This window comes from Bactrocera latifrons, unplaced genomic scaffold, assembly GCF_001853355.1.
Source record: "Bactrocera latifrons isolate USDA-ARS-PBARC rearing strain unplaced genomic scaffold, ASM185335v1 scaffold_4, whole genome shotgun sequence".
Taxonomy (NCBI): domain Eukaryota; kingdom Metazoa; phylum Arthropoda; class Insecta; order Diptera; family Tephritidae; genus Bactrocera; species Bactrocera latifrons.
Window position 1 is genome coordinate 2,651,643 of NW_017537045.1, and position 14,302 is coordinate 2,665,944.

General features: G+C 34.8%; 4 protein-coding genes across 9 annotated transcripts in view; 3 read left to right on the forward strand and 1 right to left on the reverse strand.

Moving 5' to 3' along the window:
- Window positions 1-635, reverse strand: part of LOC108972494 (tetraspanin-2A) — a 3,247-nt gene extending 2,612 nt beyond the window's left edge. Inside the window, exon 1 of one of the 3 annotated variants that reach the window (XM_018939112.1) lies at window positions 594-635. The gene's annotated coding sequence lies outside the window, so the exon portion shown is untranslated. The other 2 variants (XM_018939111.1, XM_018939113.1) reach the window with 2 other exon arrangements.
- Window positions 1-3,410, forward strand: part of LOC108972493 (poly(A) RNA polymerase, mitochondrial) — a 7,988-nt gene extending 4,578 nt beyond the window's left edge. The window contains exons 1-3 of one of the 2 annotated variants that reach the window (XM_018939110.1): window positions 915-1,296; window positions 2,086-2,545; window positions 2,616-3,410. In XM_018939110.1, coding sequence (XP_018794655.1) covers window positions 2,099-2,545; window positions 2,616-3,032 — 864 coding nt within the window. In that variant the 5' untranslated portion in view covers window positions 915-1,296; window positions 2,086-2,098 and the 3' untranslated portion in view covers window positions 3,033-3,410. Of the gene's footprint in view, window positions 1-914; window positions 1,297-2,085; window positions 2,546-2,615 lie in introns of those variants that run through there. The other variant, XM_018939109.1, reaches the window with a different exon arrangement.
- Window positions 3,411-5,883: 2,473 nt separating this feature from the next.
- On the forward strand, window positions 5,884-6,644 carry LOC108972410. The gene is made up of 4 exons (XM_018938972.1): window positions 5,884-5,977; window positions 6,051-6,083; window positions 6,189-6,347; window positions 6,426-6,644. Exons 1-4 carry the CDS (start codon window positions 5,912-5,914, stop codon window positions 6,537-6,539), a joined length of 372 nt encoding a protein of 123 aa, XP_018794517.1. The 5' UTR covers window positions 5,884-5,911; the 3' UTR covers window positions 6,540-6,644.
- A 2,829-nt stretch (window positions 6,645-9,473) lies between these two features.
- LOC108972399 (leucine-rich repeat neuronal protein 2) overlaps window positions 9,474-14,302 on the forward strand; it is a 10,149-nt gene continuing 5,320 nt past the window's right edge. The window contains exons 1-3 of one of the 3 annotated variants that reach the window (XM_018938955.1): window positions 9,474-9,552; window positions 12,390-12,528; window positions 13,380-13,922. In XM_018938955.1, coding sequence (XP_018794500.1) covers window positions 9,515-9,552; window positions 12,390-12,528; window positions 13,380-13,922 — 720 coding nt within the window. In that variant the 5' untranslated portion in view covers window positions 9,474-9,514. Of the gene's footprint in view, window positions 9,593-9,828; window positions 9,876-12,389; window positions 12,529-13,379; window positions 13,923-14,302 lie in introns of those variants that run through there. The other 2 variants (XM_018938956.1, XM_018938957.1) reach the window with 2 other exon arrangements.

Genomic DNA, 14,302 nt, shown 5'->3' on the forward strand with positions numbered 1-14,302 from the left:
TTTTGATGTTTTTTTTTTATTTTTCTTAAATATTTTTCTACCACATTTGTTCTTGTAATTAGTTTACTTTTTATCTAATTGCGCTATAATTCTGTTATATTCACACACATTTCTCTCTTTCTCTGCAAAGTGAACACGCCAACGCCCTCGTTTTATCGACGAGTTTATTCACAAGAGTTGTTGCAATATTTGCAGTTCCAAATTGAGTAGATAAAAATAAGTAACTCAACATTTTGAAATTTTTTTAAACTTAAACTTTTTAATTTTTATTTTCATTTATTTTATTATTGAAAAAAATTTAATAACTGTTACCATGTAATATATCACCTTTTAAATATAATGTGTAATTGCTTTCGAATTTTTTTGAAAATAGCTGCACGTACAAAAATATATATGCAATATAATTTTGTTTTTGTTTTATTGTTTCGTATTAATTATATGTGATAATATTTATTTTGAATATTTTTATTTTTTCTAAAAATGTATGCAGTAAAATTTGACCTCGTTACTGGTCTTCCTCCACTGTTCGTATTCGTTGTCGTTCGTTTAGAATTCGCTAAAGAAATCTGTTACAACGTCTTGTGAAAACATACCTCAAACCCACGGCTAACCAATAACTATGCGCCCAAGAAAACTTACAAAACAAAAATTCGAAAAAACCGCGTTCACTCTTAGCAAAGCTACGAGGTGTCGCTGATAAGATAAGTTATTGATAAGATAAAATATTGGCGCAACATAAAATAGCATATTCCGTACACGCTTTGGTGGAAACAGGTGCACTATAGAACAAGTAAACCCGTTGTTCTCTCGCATTCCGACACATACAGTCATAAAAACACACATAACGGTACCACAATTGTGCGCCTCGCAACCTGCTTGCCTCATCCTAACTTCCTTATCGCCATATCTGTAGTTTTAGTATGGCTTATAGCATATAACGGCACAGGTGAATCAGTTATCTACGTCCGCTATAGCAACAATAAACACAATAGTGGCTGGCTTTGTAATCGCCAGCGTCCGTCGTTTGTTTTGAAATGCCCTGAAGGTTTCTCTTTATCACGTTTACATATATTACCAATTTTTGAAGCTGATTCATCGTGGCATTCGTGGTAAATTTGGATGATGTATACATTTGATCATCCTATGCATATTCAGTAGTGGTTTGTAGAAATATGTCGAGAACAAAAAGCTTTTTATCGCAAGAAGCTGCGTTCCATCGTTATCTGCTACAGGTGTTTGAAATAATGGGGGCTCTATACATCACTGCTCCGTTTGCTGAAACAAAACTTCTTAAAAGTGCGTAAAAATTAAATAAATATCAGATTGATTAGCTTAATTAAATAAAATTTTTTTTTAATTTTACTAATTTTAATTTATTAATTTTAATTTATTAAATTATGTAATTAGAGCAATTTTAATTTAATTCAATTCAATTTTATTTTAAATAAATTATTTTATTGAATTTGATTAAGCTTATTTTTTCATTAAAGTTGATTATTTATTTAGTTTTAGTTTTTGATTTAATTTAATTTGATTTGATGTGATTTGATATGTTCATTTATTGTGATGTGATGTGATTTGATGTTATGTGATTTGATGTGATGTGATTTAATATGATGTTATGTGATATATGTATATGTATATGATGTTATGTTATGTGATTTACTGTGATGTGTTGTAGAGTCATCTGACGTGATCATTTGTTTAATATGTGCAGGTTGATATGATTTTGCTGACGTGATATGACATAATGTCAAGTCATCTTCTGGATATAATTTCCTTAGGCGTACCATGAGGTGATGATTGAGTAATATTTTGTGGTAACGTGTTGATATATTGTTGTCATATGATGTGATGTGAAGTAATATAATAAGATATGATGTTGTGTGATCTCAAATAGGGCGTGATGTGATTTTTTTTTTTTTTTTTGCTATATTTATATCATTGTACATATCATAATTATGAGGTGACGTGAAAATATATATTTTCCATTCTGATCAGATGATCTCGTTACTATTTTTATTATTAAAAACTATTAACCTCAATCACAATCAATAATAAACTTTTCCTTCCATACCTCCACAGCACCGGTTTCTACATGTCCGAGTTACTGTACATGTTTGGCGAGTTGGATGAACGCGTGCGACCGCTAACGTTCAGCATACGCCGTTGGGCGCAAGCCTGCGGCCTAACAAATCCCTCGCCGGGCCGTTGGATCACAAATTTCTCACTCACCTGCCTTGTGATATATTTTCTGCAGCAATTGAAACATCCCATCTTGCCCACCATAAACAGCATGATGAAGTCCGCCACAAGCGATGACATACGCCTAACCGAGGACGGCATCAATTGCAGTTTCAGTCGTGATTTCGAACGAATTGGCTTTCGTTGTCGCAACACATCGCAATTAAGCGAATTATTGCTGCAGTTCTTTGAATTCTACTCACAATTTGATTTCCACAATCGCGCGATATCGCTGAATGAAGGACGCGCCATAGCAAAGCCCGATCACTCAGCGCTCTATATAGTCAATCCGCTGGAGCAGGTGAGTTGCAAATTCTTCAATCTTCAATACTTCAATAAGTAAACTAACCTTGCTTATTCTTGCCTTAAAGGTGCTGAATGTGAGCAAAAATGTCAGCCTCGAAGAGTGTGAACGTCTGCGCATTGAGGTGCGTAACGCCGCTTGGGTGCTAGAATCGGAGGTGGAGAACCCCTCACAACCGGAAAGTGAAGGCGCTCAACTGGCGTGGGGCATTTTACACCTCTTCAAGTCAAATGAAAAGTCTATCATGCGACCGAATATGTTCTTTAAGCCACGCATGGTGGAGGTCAGCCAACTTTTCGACAGCGCAGACGCCGACACACCGAAACAATCAGTTGAATTCAAAAATGCCAACTCGCAACGTGAGGTGGAGACCATAAAAGCGCAGGCGCGCGGTGACTTTAAACAGATGCGCATCAATGCAGCAGCGGCGGCGGCGTCAACAACAGCGCCAGTCAAGGCGACGAAGGGACGTCGTAGTAGATGAGACTTACCGATTGATTAAGCAATGCAGAAGTTTAGCTTTAAATTATTGTCAGCCAACTGCCGTTGTTGCAAGTGCCGTTAATGTGTAAAATATTTAGTTATTTTTTGTATATAAGTATTTACTGTGTATTACGGCATAATTATTTTAGACCAAAAGCGCTGTAAAAAGTGTAGCTTATAGTTATATAATTCTTAATTTTTTTTTTTTTTTAATTTTAACAGTATGGACAAACCTACATACAAATATAGTTGTATGTCTATAAAAGTACTCATGCAGAGTTGTATTTGTGTACTTTCGTTTAAGAAACTTATAATTGTTAAGTTTATATATTCGTTAGATAGAAAATAAAAGTAAAATAAAAATCAAAAATTGAAAACGACAAACAAAATTTAATGATATTTATATCTTGAGCGGGGTTTTTGTTCCTATTTTATTTGTTTGTATGTTATTGTTATTGTTTTTGTTGTTATTTTTTGGTGTTTTTTAAATATGTTTAATTAGTTTCTTTTTGTTATATACAGTGAAACTCCTAATAACCGGACACCCACTGTGGCAGTGTCCGACTAAGGGAGTGGTCCATATATGGGGGCGTGGGAAAACGAGTGTTTAAAATGTATTCACAGAGTCAGAAGCTGCAACTCAGAACTATATTTCTACTGAAGTAATATGTCGATGCGAGCCAATGTCAGCCAGGAGTGAATGAATTAGTTTTCGTTTAGTCACAGCGAACAAGACGGGACCAGCGCTGGTTAATTTGTGAGTTATTTTGACTGTCGAGAAACTCCACAAATGAATAAGAATCTAAAGAAAACAAGAACTATAAATTGTGTACAGTTTTCTTAACAAATATTATGAAATCATGTCCGTTTATGGGAGAATTAGGGACTGGCATCATATCTTTATTGCGTTGCTGTCAAGAATATGATGCGCTCATCTCAAATTACGATTGAATTTTTTGTCAACATTGTAGCTTTGTGTGTTGTGTCTAAAACGACATCCCCATTACCAACAACAATCATTATAATCCATACACATATATATATAAACAAAATTCACTATATGATGGCAGTAACTATGTGTTGATATTTTGTTTTTTGAGGTAAAAAAAATATTGAAATGATTCTTACATGAATATTGAACATATGCTTCCGGTCTTCAGGCTCCTAACACTTGTTGGACCCCTCCTTCCGGCTGCAAGCCAGGTATCATCAGGTGACTGTACATATACCATGATCGTGTGTAGGACAATACAGTCTTCGGTAGGTCTTCAAGGGTCCGCATACCAAGTTATCCATACCAATGGGATGTTTTCCGAGCATCTTTCAACTAAAACGATCACAGTTTATGAAGTCAAATCGCTATTAGTGAAGAAGTGTATAGGGAGACTGAATCGTCTACCAGTTTGCAACCGTATACACACACGTGATCAGGGATCTGGGGCATAATCTGATAAACAGCAACGAGCTGGCCGACGAACTAGCTCGCTTTTCGGCGGCTTTCCTGCTGACGGGACGAGAACTATGCATTGTGTTGCGGTCCCACATCATAAAAGAGTTCCTCCATACGGATGAGAGAGTGAGGAGAGAACGGCACTGGCAGCAGGTATCAGTAATGCGCCACGCCAATATGATCCATTTCTCTCAAGACATTTTACGGATCACATCACATCGCTCCCAGGAAGCTCCTGGAATTGTTCAGAGTGCTGTACCTTTGCGACCTTATACAAGTATTACATATGTATATTGAAGAACACACAATAGACCATAGGCCGCAGTGCAAAACCTCAATTAACCTCTCTACCTATTTATCTATGTATATTTAGAAGTTAATGTCAACGACATACCATATTAAAAAATTAGTTTCCGGCCATTGGAACCTACTCCATCCGATTATAAAAATTAGCTTTGTATGAAAAGCGGTTTGTATATGAACTTTCTCCGGTTATGGGAGATGTCCAGCTATGAGGACTTTCCTTAATAGGAAATTTCACTGTATACATTTTTTTGATGTAATATTCCACTATTTGTGTTTTCTGATAAAATTTTTTTTCTTTGGTTTTTATTTCTGTTTTCTTTTCAGTTATGGTATAAGTGATTATTTTAATTTAGTTTTTTTGATAGAGGTGTTATATCTGTCTCTTATACACATCTAGATGTGTATAAGAGACAGGTACCGTAGCCTTGCTTATTCTTGCCTTAAAGGTGCTGAATGTGAGCAAAAATGTCAGCCTCGAAGCTGTCTCTTATACACATCTGAAAACCCCTTGCAATTATATTAGTTTTAATTTCTTTTATATAGCAGTTTTTTAACATTCATATTATAATAATTATTTTTTGCTTGTTTCTTAATAAATTTAACACAAAGCTGTCGCATACTTGGATTCAACCCACTATACTTTTTTACACGTTACAATTACTCGCTTAACTTTGCCAATTTATTTTTTACACATTTCTTATGGCATTATCTGTGTGTGTTTAGCAAATATTGTTATCAGCACAGTGCTATTGATGATTAATATTTTTGGTGTTACAAAGACAGGTGCTTTGATACACTAATGCGCGTGTGAGGTCATCGAAAGTTTTAAAATAAGCGGAATTTGTGTCTTTAAATTTGTTTTTGTGTTAAATTTTTGTATATTTGAAAATTCGTTAAGCTTGTAAATCAAAGTTTTTATTAATTTTATACAAAAATGCTTTTGTTGTCTTATATTTTTGGTTTATATTTATTTTTTNCTTCTGTCTTTTCTTTTATTGATTATTTATTTCATTTATTTTTTTTTTTAGTCTACTTTGGCAACCCATTACATTGTAGTAGTAACTGTAATTTAAAATGCTTTTTGTCGCGTTATCCAATAGTTAAAAATACCAAAAGAAGCCAAAATGCTGAGATTGAAAATATTTAATGTTTGCGCTTTATTAATTTTAAGTTGCTTAAGTTTAACAAATGTAAGCTAGTAGTAAGAAAAATACATATATTTTAGGAAAATATTTTGTACTCAACATTTTCTTCCTTTTTAAGGCTAGACCACTGCAAGAAGAAGAGCAACGCCGAGTGAGTATACCATATGAATATGTTATTATTATTATTATTTTTTAATATTTCTCCCTATCATTATTTATTTTTAATATTTTTAATACTTTTCTTTCTCCCTTGCAGATCGTACAACCCACTTGGCTCGGGGACAATAATCGCGCAGAATTTCCATCCGATGGTAGAGTACGCATTACGCCGGAGAATCTGCGCGAGACAGCTGAGTGGCGTGCAATCATACAAAAGGCAGTTAATGAGGGGCGTTACGCGGTGGACTTAAATCACGTGAGTCTATATACATATACCTTATAATACATATAGCATAAAATTTAATTTATCGAAAAATAAAATATATTTTTTCAGGATCTATCAGATTCAGAAGAGCATTTCCGACCGCAACCCTTTCCACAACCGCCGAAACAATTCGGTCCGTCGCCGTTAGCGCCCTTTAATCCTCCTTGGCTAATTAAGTTCTAAAATAGTATATTTCTATACATAAGTACTTTTATGTTCATAAATATTGTGGTTTTCTGTTTTTATTATTTTTAAATACATTTCTTTATGAATAGGATTGTTTCAATATTACGTTGTTATATTATATGTAAATCAATTTTCCTGCAATAGGAATATTTAAATATTTTTATTGATAAAAAAGATTGTGGAATAAATATTTCTAGTTAAAATTTGATTAAAAAATGCTTTATTTGTTGCCAACAACGATTCTTTGTACTTTTCCCATGTACTGCCGGCTAGCGACTTCAGGATTTTGTTGAAGCTTTTTAATTTGGCAGTTATGGCGTGAGTATAAGGAGCCTATGTTTCAGTGTTACACCTTATATTTTAGGACTGTTAGCAGTCGGAAGTTTAGCGTTATAGACTGTGATGTTAATTCTAGTCTATACTCCTCCGTCCAGTTCATGAGTATGGCCGCAGTGAATTTAGTGTAGGAGAGTCTTAAGTCCCTTGCAGAGAAGAAGCGACAAAGGTTGAAGCCATAATGTCGATATCGGCGATTCCTAAAAATGAGCAGATTTTTGATAAGAATAGGATATATGAAAAATTTCAGACCGGAACCTCAAAAACTGAGAGACTAGTTCACGTATATACAAATGAACACACGCAGATGGCGGACCTGAGCAAAAAAAGTAACAGTAAAAAATTTGGGATTTTTTGAAAATTGCAGGCCGGTCTAACTGCTTAATAAATCCGTTTTCTGTAATAAATTGGACGGTGTATGGATCCATGGGTTGAGTGAAAAAATTGACAGCACAAACAGATTTCGATTGTTTGAAAATTTTAGGTTTGCCTAACCCCTTAAAAAATCCATTTTATGAAAGAGAGTTGAGTTTTTTGCAAAATAGCTGTACGTATAGGAACTCTACTTAAAAACCTGGTGCTTCGGCCATCAATACAAACATTCTAATAGCCCTTAGCTCACTAAGAATTTAATTAAGTACAAGATGATGGTGGCAGACAAAAAGACTTGAGACAACAGAAGATAGCTTGGATGGCTGTTCTTAGGACATTTCGGACATCAAGGTTGGATTTTCTAAATTGTTAGGGGGTCGATCCCTGATCCGATCAATGACATAATTTATTTCCAATTAGTACTTGCTTCTCGACGGTCAAAACCAATTTACCAGTATACTTTTGCTCTCAATGAGCTCCTCATGAAATAGTCGAATACGTTCTCTAAAAAACTTCACAATTATGGGAAGTATATTGAAGTAATATTTTAAAACTCCGCACTACACTGTTGGTGAGCTGGGCATTCAACAGACTGTAGTAATACTTAATTACACTAATGTATAAATTTACTATCGTACAGTAATATCGGTTGATTTTTTGATTATTTTTATTGAAAGATCAATCAAGCATTGAAATCAATGAGCGGTTGGTTGCTGTATACCGTCAATTTTCTCCATCAAAAATTGGTTTAACGAATTTTAACGTGATCACACATCGTGGCTTAAATAACAACATGACCAAAGTCGAAGTCGATCTCTAATGGGCAGATCTTTGGTTAAAGGTGCGTGAGATAGCTGAAAGAATAGACGTATGAAAAAATCGCGGGGTGTCTCGGCATAAAATATTGAGCATTAGAGCGCTTTAGGCTTACTCCAAATAGCAAGCGTAACCGTAAGACCTTACTTTACTTTAAACTTATATGTGACGCTGTTTAAAACACAGTCCGAAGATGTAGTTCGTGTCTGTAGACGAGGCAGAGACCCACTGAAACACACCAGAGACCCAGAAAGTGTCAGAACAGTAGACTTTACCCAGAACTTGCTCTAAAGACTCTCCTTTAGGTATAAAACTATAGAAATTATTCGGCGCCGAATTGCTAAAAAAGTTCCTATTTGGTGGTTCAACGACAATGAAAATTTCCCTATAGGCCAGAGATACGAGGTTCACTGTTTTTTGAGGCATGATATTATATTTACAGACTATTTGAAGAAAAACTGTCACAGGACTCCACTATGCCGCATTACAACACCGATTCAATGCCGAAAAAAAATTGAAATCAAATGCGTCGCGCTAAAATAACGCCTTATGGAGAAATACATTTTTTCCAAATTTGCGTTATTTGTTCTGTTCGGTATTCTTATATTCTTATTCAAAATGATTTTTCGAGGTTATGTTGTAAATGTTTTCTAAACGATTTCTCTCTATCACATATGAATATATATTTCTTTATTAGCGTAGACACCGCTTTTGCGGTTGTAGCCTAGTTAACAACAGCGCCAGTTATTTCTTGCTCGAAATACCAAGTGCAGCCAAGTCCTTCTCCACGTGATCTCTCCCACGGAGTGGAGGTCTTTGTCTTCCCCTGCTTCCACTGGCGGGTGCTGAACAGAAAACCTTCAAAATCTGTAGTGTTCTTTTCTACTCGGACAATATGACCTAGCCAGCGCAGCTGCTGTCTCTTGATTCGATGAACTACATAATATGTCAATGTCGCCATATATCTCGTACAGCGCAGCGTTCCATCGCAGCACTATTTGCCGGCGACTATAAATTTTTCGCAAAAATTTTCTCTCAAACCGTTCTAAGAACGACTCATCAGATGCTATCATCGTCCACGCCTCTACACCATGTAGCAGCACGGGGTTGATGTGCGACTTGTCAAGTTTGGTCTTTGTTCGTCGAGAGGCGACTTTCCTTCTCAATTGCCTACTCAGTCCGAAGTAGCAACTGTTATTAAAAGTGATTCTGCGTTGAATTTCAAAGCTGATATTGTTAAATACTATACATGTGACACAAGATAATGAATACCACCATTCCTTTGCGGCGAATTCCAATTAGGCGAAGTGTCGCACTTTTCGAAAAGAGTAACATGATAACGGCAGTAACGTTAAAATATCATAACAACGCTCTTAGCCCAACAAAGTTATTTGGTATTGATAAGATTATAACCAATTTCATAAAGTACGAAGCGGCTGTGATAAGATATGCATAAAATGATTTCGCTGCCTCGAAAGCGTTTTCAGTAAGTGTTTAGATTCGATTGTGTTGGCTACTTAATAATTGTAAGTTAAAATAGAGTTAAGCGGTTCAATTAAAAAATAAATAAATGCTATATGTTTTTCTGCGAAATATTCATACATATATATTTAATTAGCTTTTCAAAGCTTTGATATTAAAGTAGACGTGCATTAACGGACTATACTTGTATATTACATATGTGAATATAAAATGATAAGCCCCAATTTATCTATTGATTTTACTGTTTTATGAGAGATAACAAACAGTTGAGTCACAAACTTCCAATAAGTGCATTAAAAGTGTAGTGAAATTTACTAAAATTAACGAGTAAATATATATATACAATATATAATATACAGTCAGCTAAATTCAAATTAATTTTAATCGAAACTGTAATTTTAATCGCGAGCATAAAGTTATTTTTTTTAAGTTTTTTTTTTTTTCAAAGAACCAATGATATTTAATTTTTATACTGCAAAATGACAAGCGTAATGCTGTTATCGTTATTTACGAGTGAAAATCACTAATATTGTATAATAAATAATATCTTGACGCACCGAATGTGACATACGGATAAGGCACTATTAATAGTTTAATTGTTTAAAAAATACAGTTAATACCAAGGAAGGAACTGTCATACTTACATAGTATTTATAAACAAAGTCTCACCATGAATTCAATAATTGCGTCAAGAACTGATTTGCTGTCAAACGCACTCCACTATAAGCTCACGCCACGAAACTGTCATATCATTTATTTCCTTCTTACTTGGCTAACTTGGTTAGGACGCATTAAAGATAACGGAAAATATAATATAGTTGTGGTTATCGTTATTTCGCTAACTCGAAAATTGCTAACGGAATTGTTGATTCCACAATTGATTATTAAAAGCACAAACAAATACATAGCTCATAATTCAAGCGTAGCCAACATCAAATGTTCAACCATATTCCACTGTGTTGGGTTAAAGCGCTTCTGACGAGTTTTTTATAACTTCTATATACATATGTTAGATCCTACAAATATTAGAGAACCAAAGTCCTTCGTAATAATAATGAGCCTCTCTAAACTTTACACTACATCAATATATATATAGGGTGATCCAAGTGGAGGTACTTTACAATAGCCTTTTCTTTTTTTTTTGACAGATCATAGTGTCAAGCTGTCACGCTATTCTCGTTCAGTATTGTTTGGCATTGCATCATGAAAAGATGCAGACTTACGCCTGAATAACGTTTATAAATCGTTTAATTTTATTATGAAAATTCACGTTCTGTATAAAATGTGTTTCGTGCGCTTCGCTCAGCTTATGGTCAACATAATCCGCCTACTGAGCGTACTATTCGCAACACCATCACCCAACTTGAGACCCATCATTCATTATTGTTTAATATTTGACTGAATAGACCACGTCCACCACGCAGTAAAGGAAATATTGCAGCCGCAGCTCAAATTGTACACGAAGACGGTGGAGGGTCGCATCAACTTGGACTGACGTATAGAACGACATGGCACATTTACGTGAAGATCTTAAATTGAAAGCGTACAAAATACAGCTTGTGCAAGAACTAAAGCCGCTCGACCTTCCCAAGCGACATCGCTTCGCTCTATAGGCTCATGACAAGATTCAAGAAGATTCGATGTTTTCGAGTTAAATTTTCTTCAGCGATGAGGCTCATTTCTGGCTCAATGGGTATGTAAATAGGCAAAATTTTCGCAGTTTTGACGAAAAGACAGAGTGCTTCAAGAACTGTCATTTTATCCAAACAAAACTACGGTTTATGCCGGTGAAAACGTAATACAGAAGATTTTACGTTTTGAGCCGGTCAAGTGGCCAACAAGATCATGTTGTACCACATCATTAGACATTTCTTTTACATAGAGAGTCTATAGTCTGCGGATAATGCCGCTTCGATTCAGGCCAGGTCATTCGCCAGTCGAGAGAAGTAGCCGCGGAAAACATTTGAAAAAGATAATTTTCAAAAAAATAAATGCCAAAGAATGTTCTTTCTGTGTTTTTTCTTTAATAAAGTGGGGAACCTCATAATGGATCACTCTTTATAAAGGGACTTAGCGCAAATTACTATGTATATTTCCAGATAACATACTTAGAAAGTCCACTCTATAAAAATTGTGTTTTATCGTGAATCGGAAATTGATGATATCTAAAATCGAAATTTTTATTGATTGATTAATTAACTCACAAAGCTCTCCAATTGGGTTTGATGACGTGTACGCCAATTAATTATCTTGGCGGAAATGAAACATTTTCTTTAACAAATATGGTTTGTATTCTTCAAACTATAGTTCAAAATCTGGTAGGACTTTGGAATGTTTAGAAAAGCCGAAATCATTTAATTCTAATAGAAATGCATTAAGCCCGAACCACGGTTACTTTTCTCTGAAAGGAGTTTTTTAATAATAAAATCAATCGAGTCTGTAGGAGAATTAGAAGTAATCTATAACTTTGAGAACCACCGATTTTAGAGGCTTAATAGAGCATCAATATTCCCTATACGGTTTAAATTAAAGCCCTGGAGCTCTGTTAACTTTATGAGCGATATGCATTTATGAGTGAAATATTTTTTATTATTTCTGTAAATTTAAAGACGTTAATCGTTTTTGTCCACAATTTGCAAATTAAAAATGAGTATTTAACTGTGAAGGCCCAAATATTGAACAACATATACAATAACAATAACATAAATATCCTAAAAAAGTTAAGAACCGAAAATAGTCAGATATTCTATTGAAAGTATTATAACTAAATCTAAAGAATTGTTAATGAGTTTAGTGTACTCACCCTTTTCTGCTCTCTCTCTCTCTCTCTCTTATCCATAGATCACGCATGAAAATGAAAAGTAACTGGCTATCGACTATTATATTAGTCCTGCTATGTATATCTCTAGCAAAAGGGGCTGACAACTCCACGGAGAAAATTGCCAATGCAACTACAGAAGCGACGACACCGGCGCCGAAGGTGAGTAAATCGTATGGAAAAGAAATACACTATCTATACACAGAACCAAACAAAAAAAAAAGGAATCTTATTATGGATAAAGCACTCTCAAAAGCCTGGCACTCGATAAGTCATGGAAAAATAAAAAAATAGACCAAGACTCTCTACTCTTTTACTATCAGTGTAAACTCTCTGTTAATCTCTGTATACTATTTTCCTAAGACCCAATAGTCGTCTGTCTGATAAGATTGAAAACTTGGAACGTTGAAAACATGACGGTTATAAGAAAACTACTTTCTTCAGTTAAAGTTCATTAGCATACGTAATAGGTTAGACCAGGGAGATATTTATAGATCTTCCAGTTTTCACGGTTTCATGCCGTAAGGATGTAAAGCATTGTTTATGCCATCAATACATGCCAGCCCGAATTTTAGTTATGTCGAAACATTACTTGAGAATATTTAAGGCGATACGTTTCAGTTAAGGTATCCCTTGATATCACGAAATCGATTCACAGCCGACCGAAATAATCAAACCTAGTATTTACAGCAGTGATTTTTCTTGGAAAACTAAAGTCAAATGGTTGGTTACGTCGGAATATGGGCTTTCGAATCCATCTACTGCAAATTTGTATAAGTCTCTGCTGACGGCGAAAGTGTAAATGCCGCTAATGTGGATGTAAGATCAAAATCAGTAGATTACCCAATTAGTTTTGAAACTTTTCTCGAATAGTCGACGGATTGACCAATATATAATTATAGGTATATTATATGGAAATATACTTTTTATGTCTTATGTTATGTCACTATTATTACTCGATAAACTAACGCAACCTAGCCAATAAACTGAACTTTCTTTCTAAATACTTGCAGATCAATGTGATGAAAAGTGATCTGTGCAAAAAATGCAGCTGCTTAAGCAATCCCGATTACTCGCAGATCGATTGTAGTCAAAGTAATATGAATCTGCTCTTCAGCGATGACGAATGGAAGATTCTACAAAATGGCGATATCACATTCGACATTATAAAGTTTGAGCACAATAATATTACGAATCTTACCGGCTTTCCCAACTATCCAGTTAAAAATTTATATTTAGGTTTCAATCAAATTGAAACCATTGCCAAGTCCGCTTTCGCTAATCTTACAGAACTGGCTAAATTGGATTTGTCGCACAATAAGTTGAAACTTAAGACATTAGATCCCGATGTATTTCGAGGCGTCTACGATGTGCATGACTATTTACCTTTAGGCAAAATGATTGAATTGGATTTAGGTTACAACGATTTGCATAGCTTGGATTCGGATGTTTTTGAGCATTTACCAAATTTAGAGACCTTGATATTGTCCGGCAATACATTTCAAGTGGTCGACCACAATGCTGCCGTAGCTATTTCGGGTTTGATATCTTTGAAGGTAAGTAAGAAACTTTGAGAACTTAAGAGAGATAAATAACTCTCATATATAAATTATGTAAATTAAATTAAACTCAGAACTATAAGTTTGATAAGAATTGGGATACTAGAGAATAACTAGGGGTCTATTGATCTATGTTCATTATTGTTCGCGCTATGCATATAATTCTAAAAATGTTAGACAATTTATGTCGACTGTGGCCTTTTGTGTAGGTTCATGAAGATTTTTATAGTTAAATACGAACAGGTACTTTATCATTCCTCTGGAGATGGGATTAAAGAGAATACAGTAGAATCCGGTTATAACGACATTCAAGGGACCGATGAAAATACGTCGTTGTAACCGGTCGACGTTCAAAAAGAATTTCGATTTTTATTTTT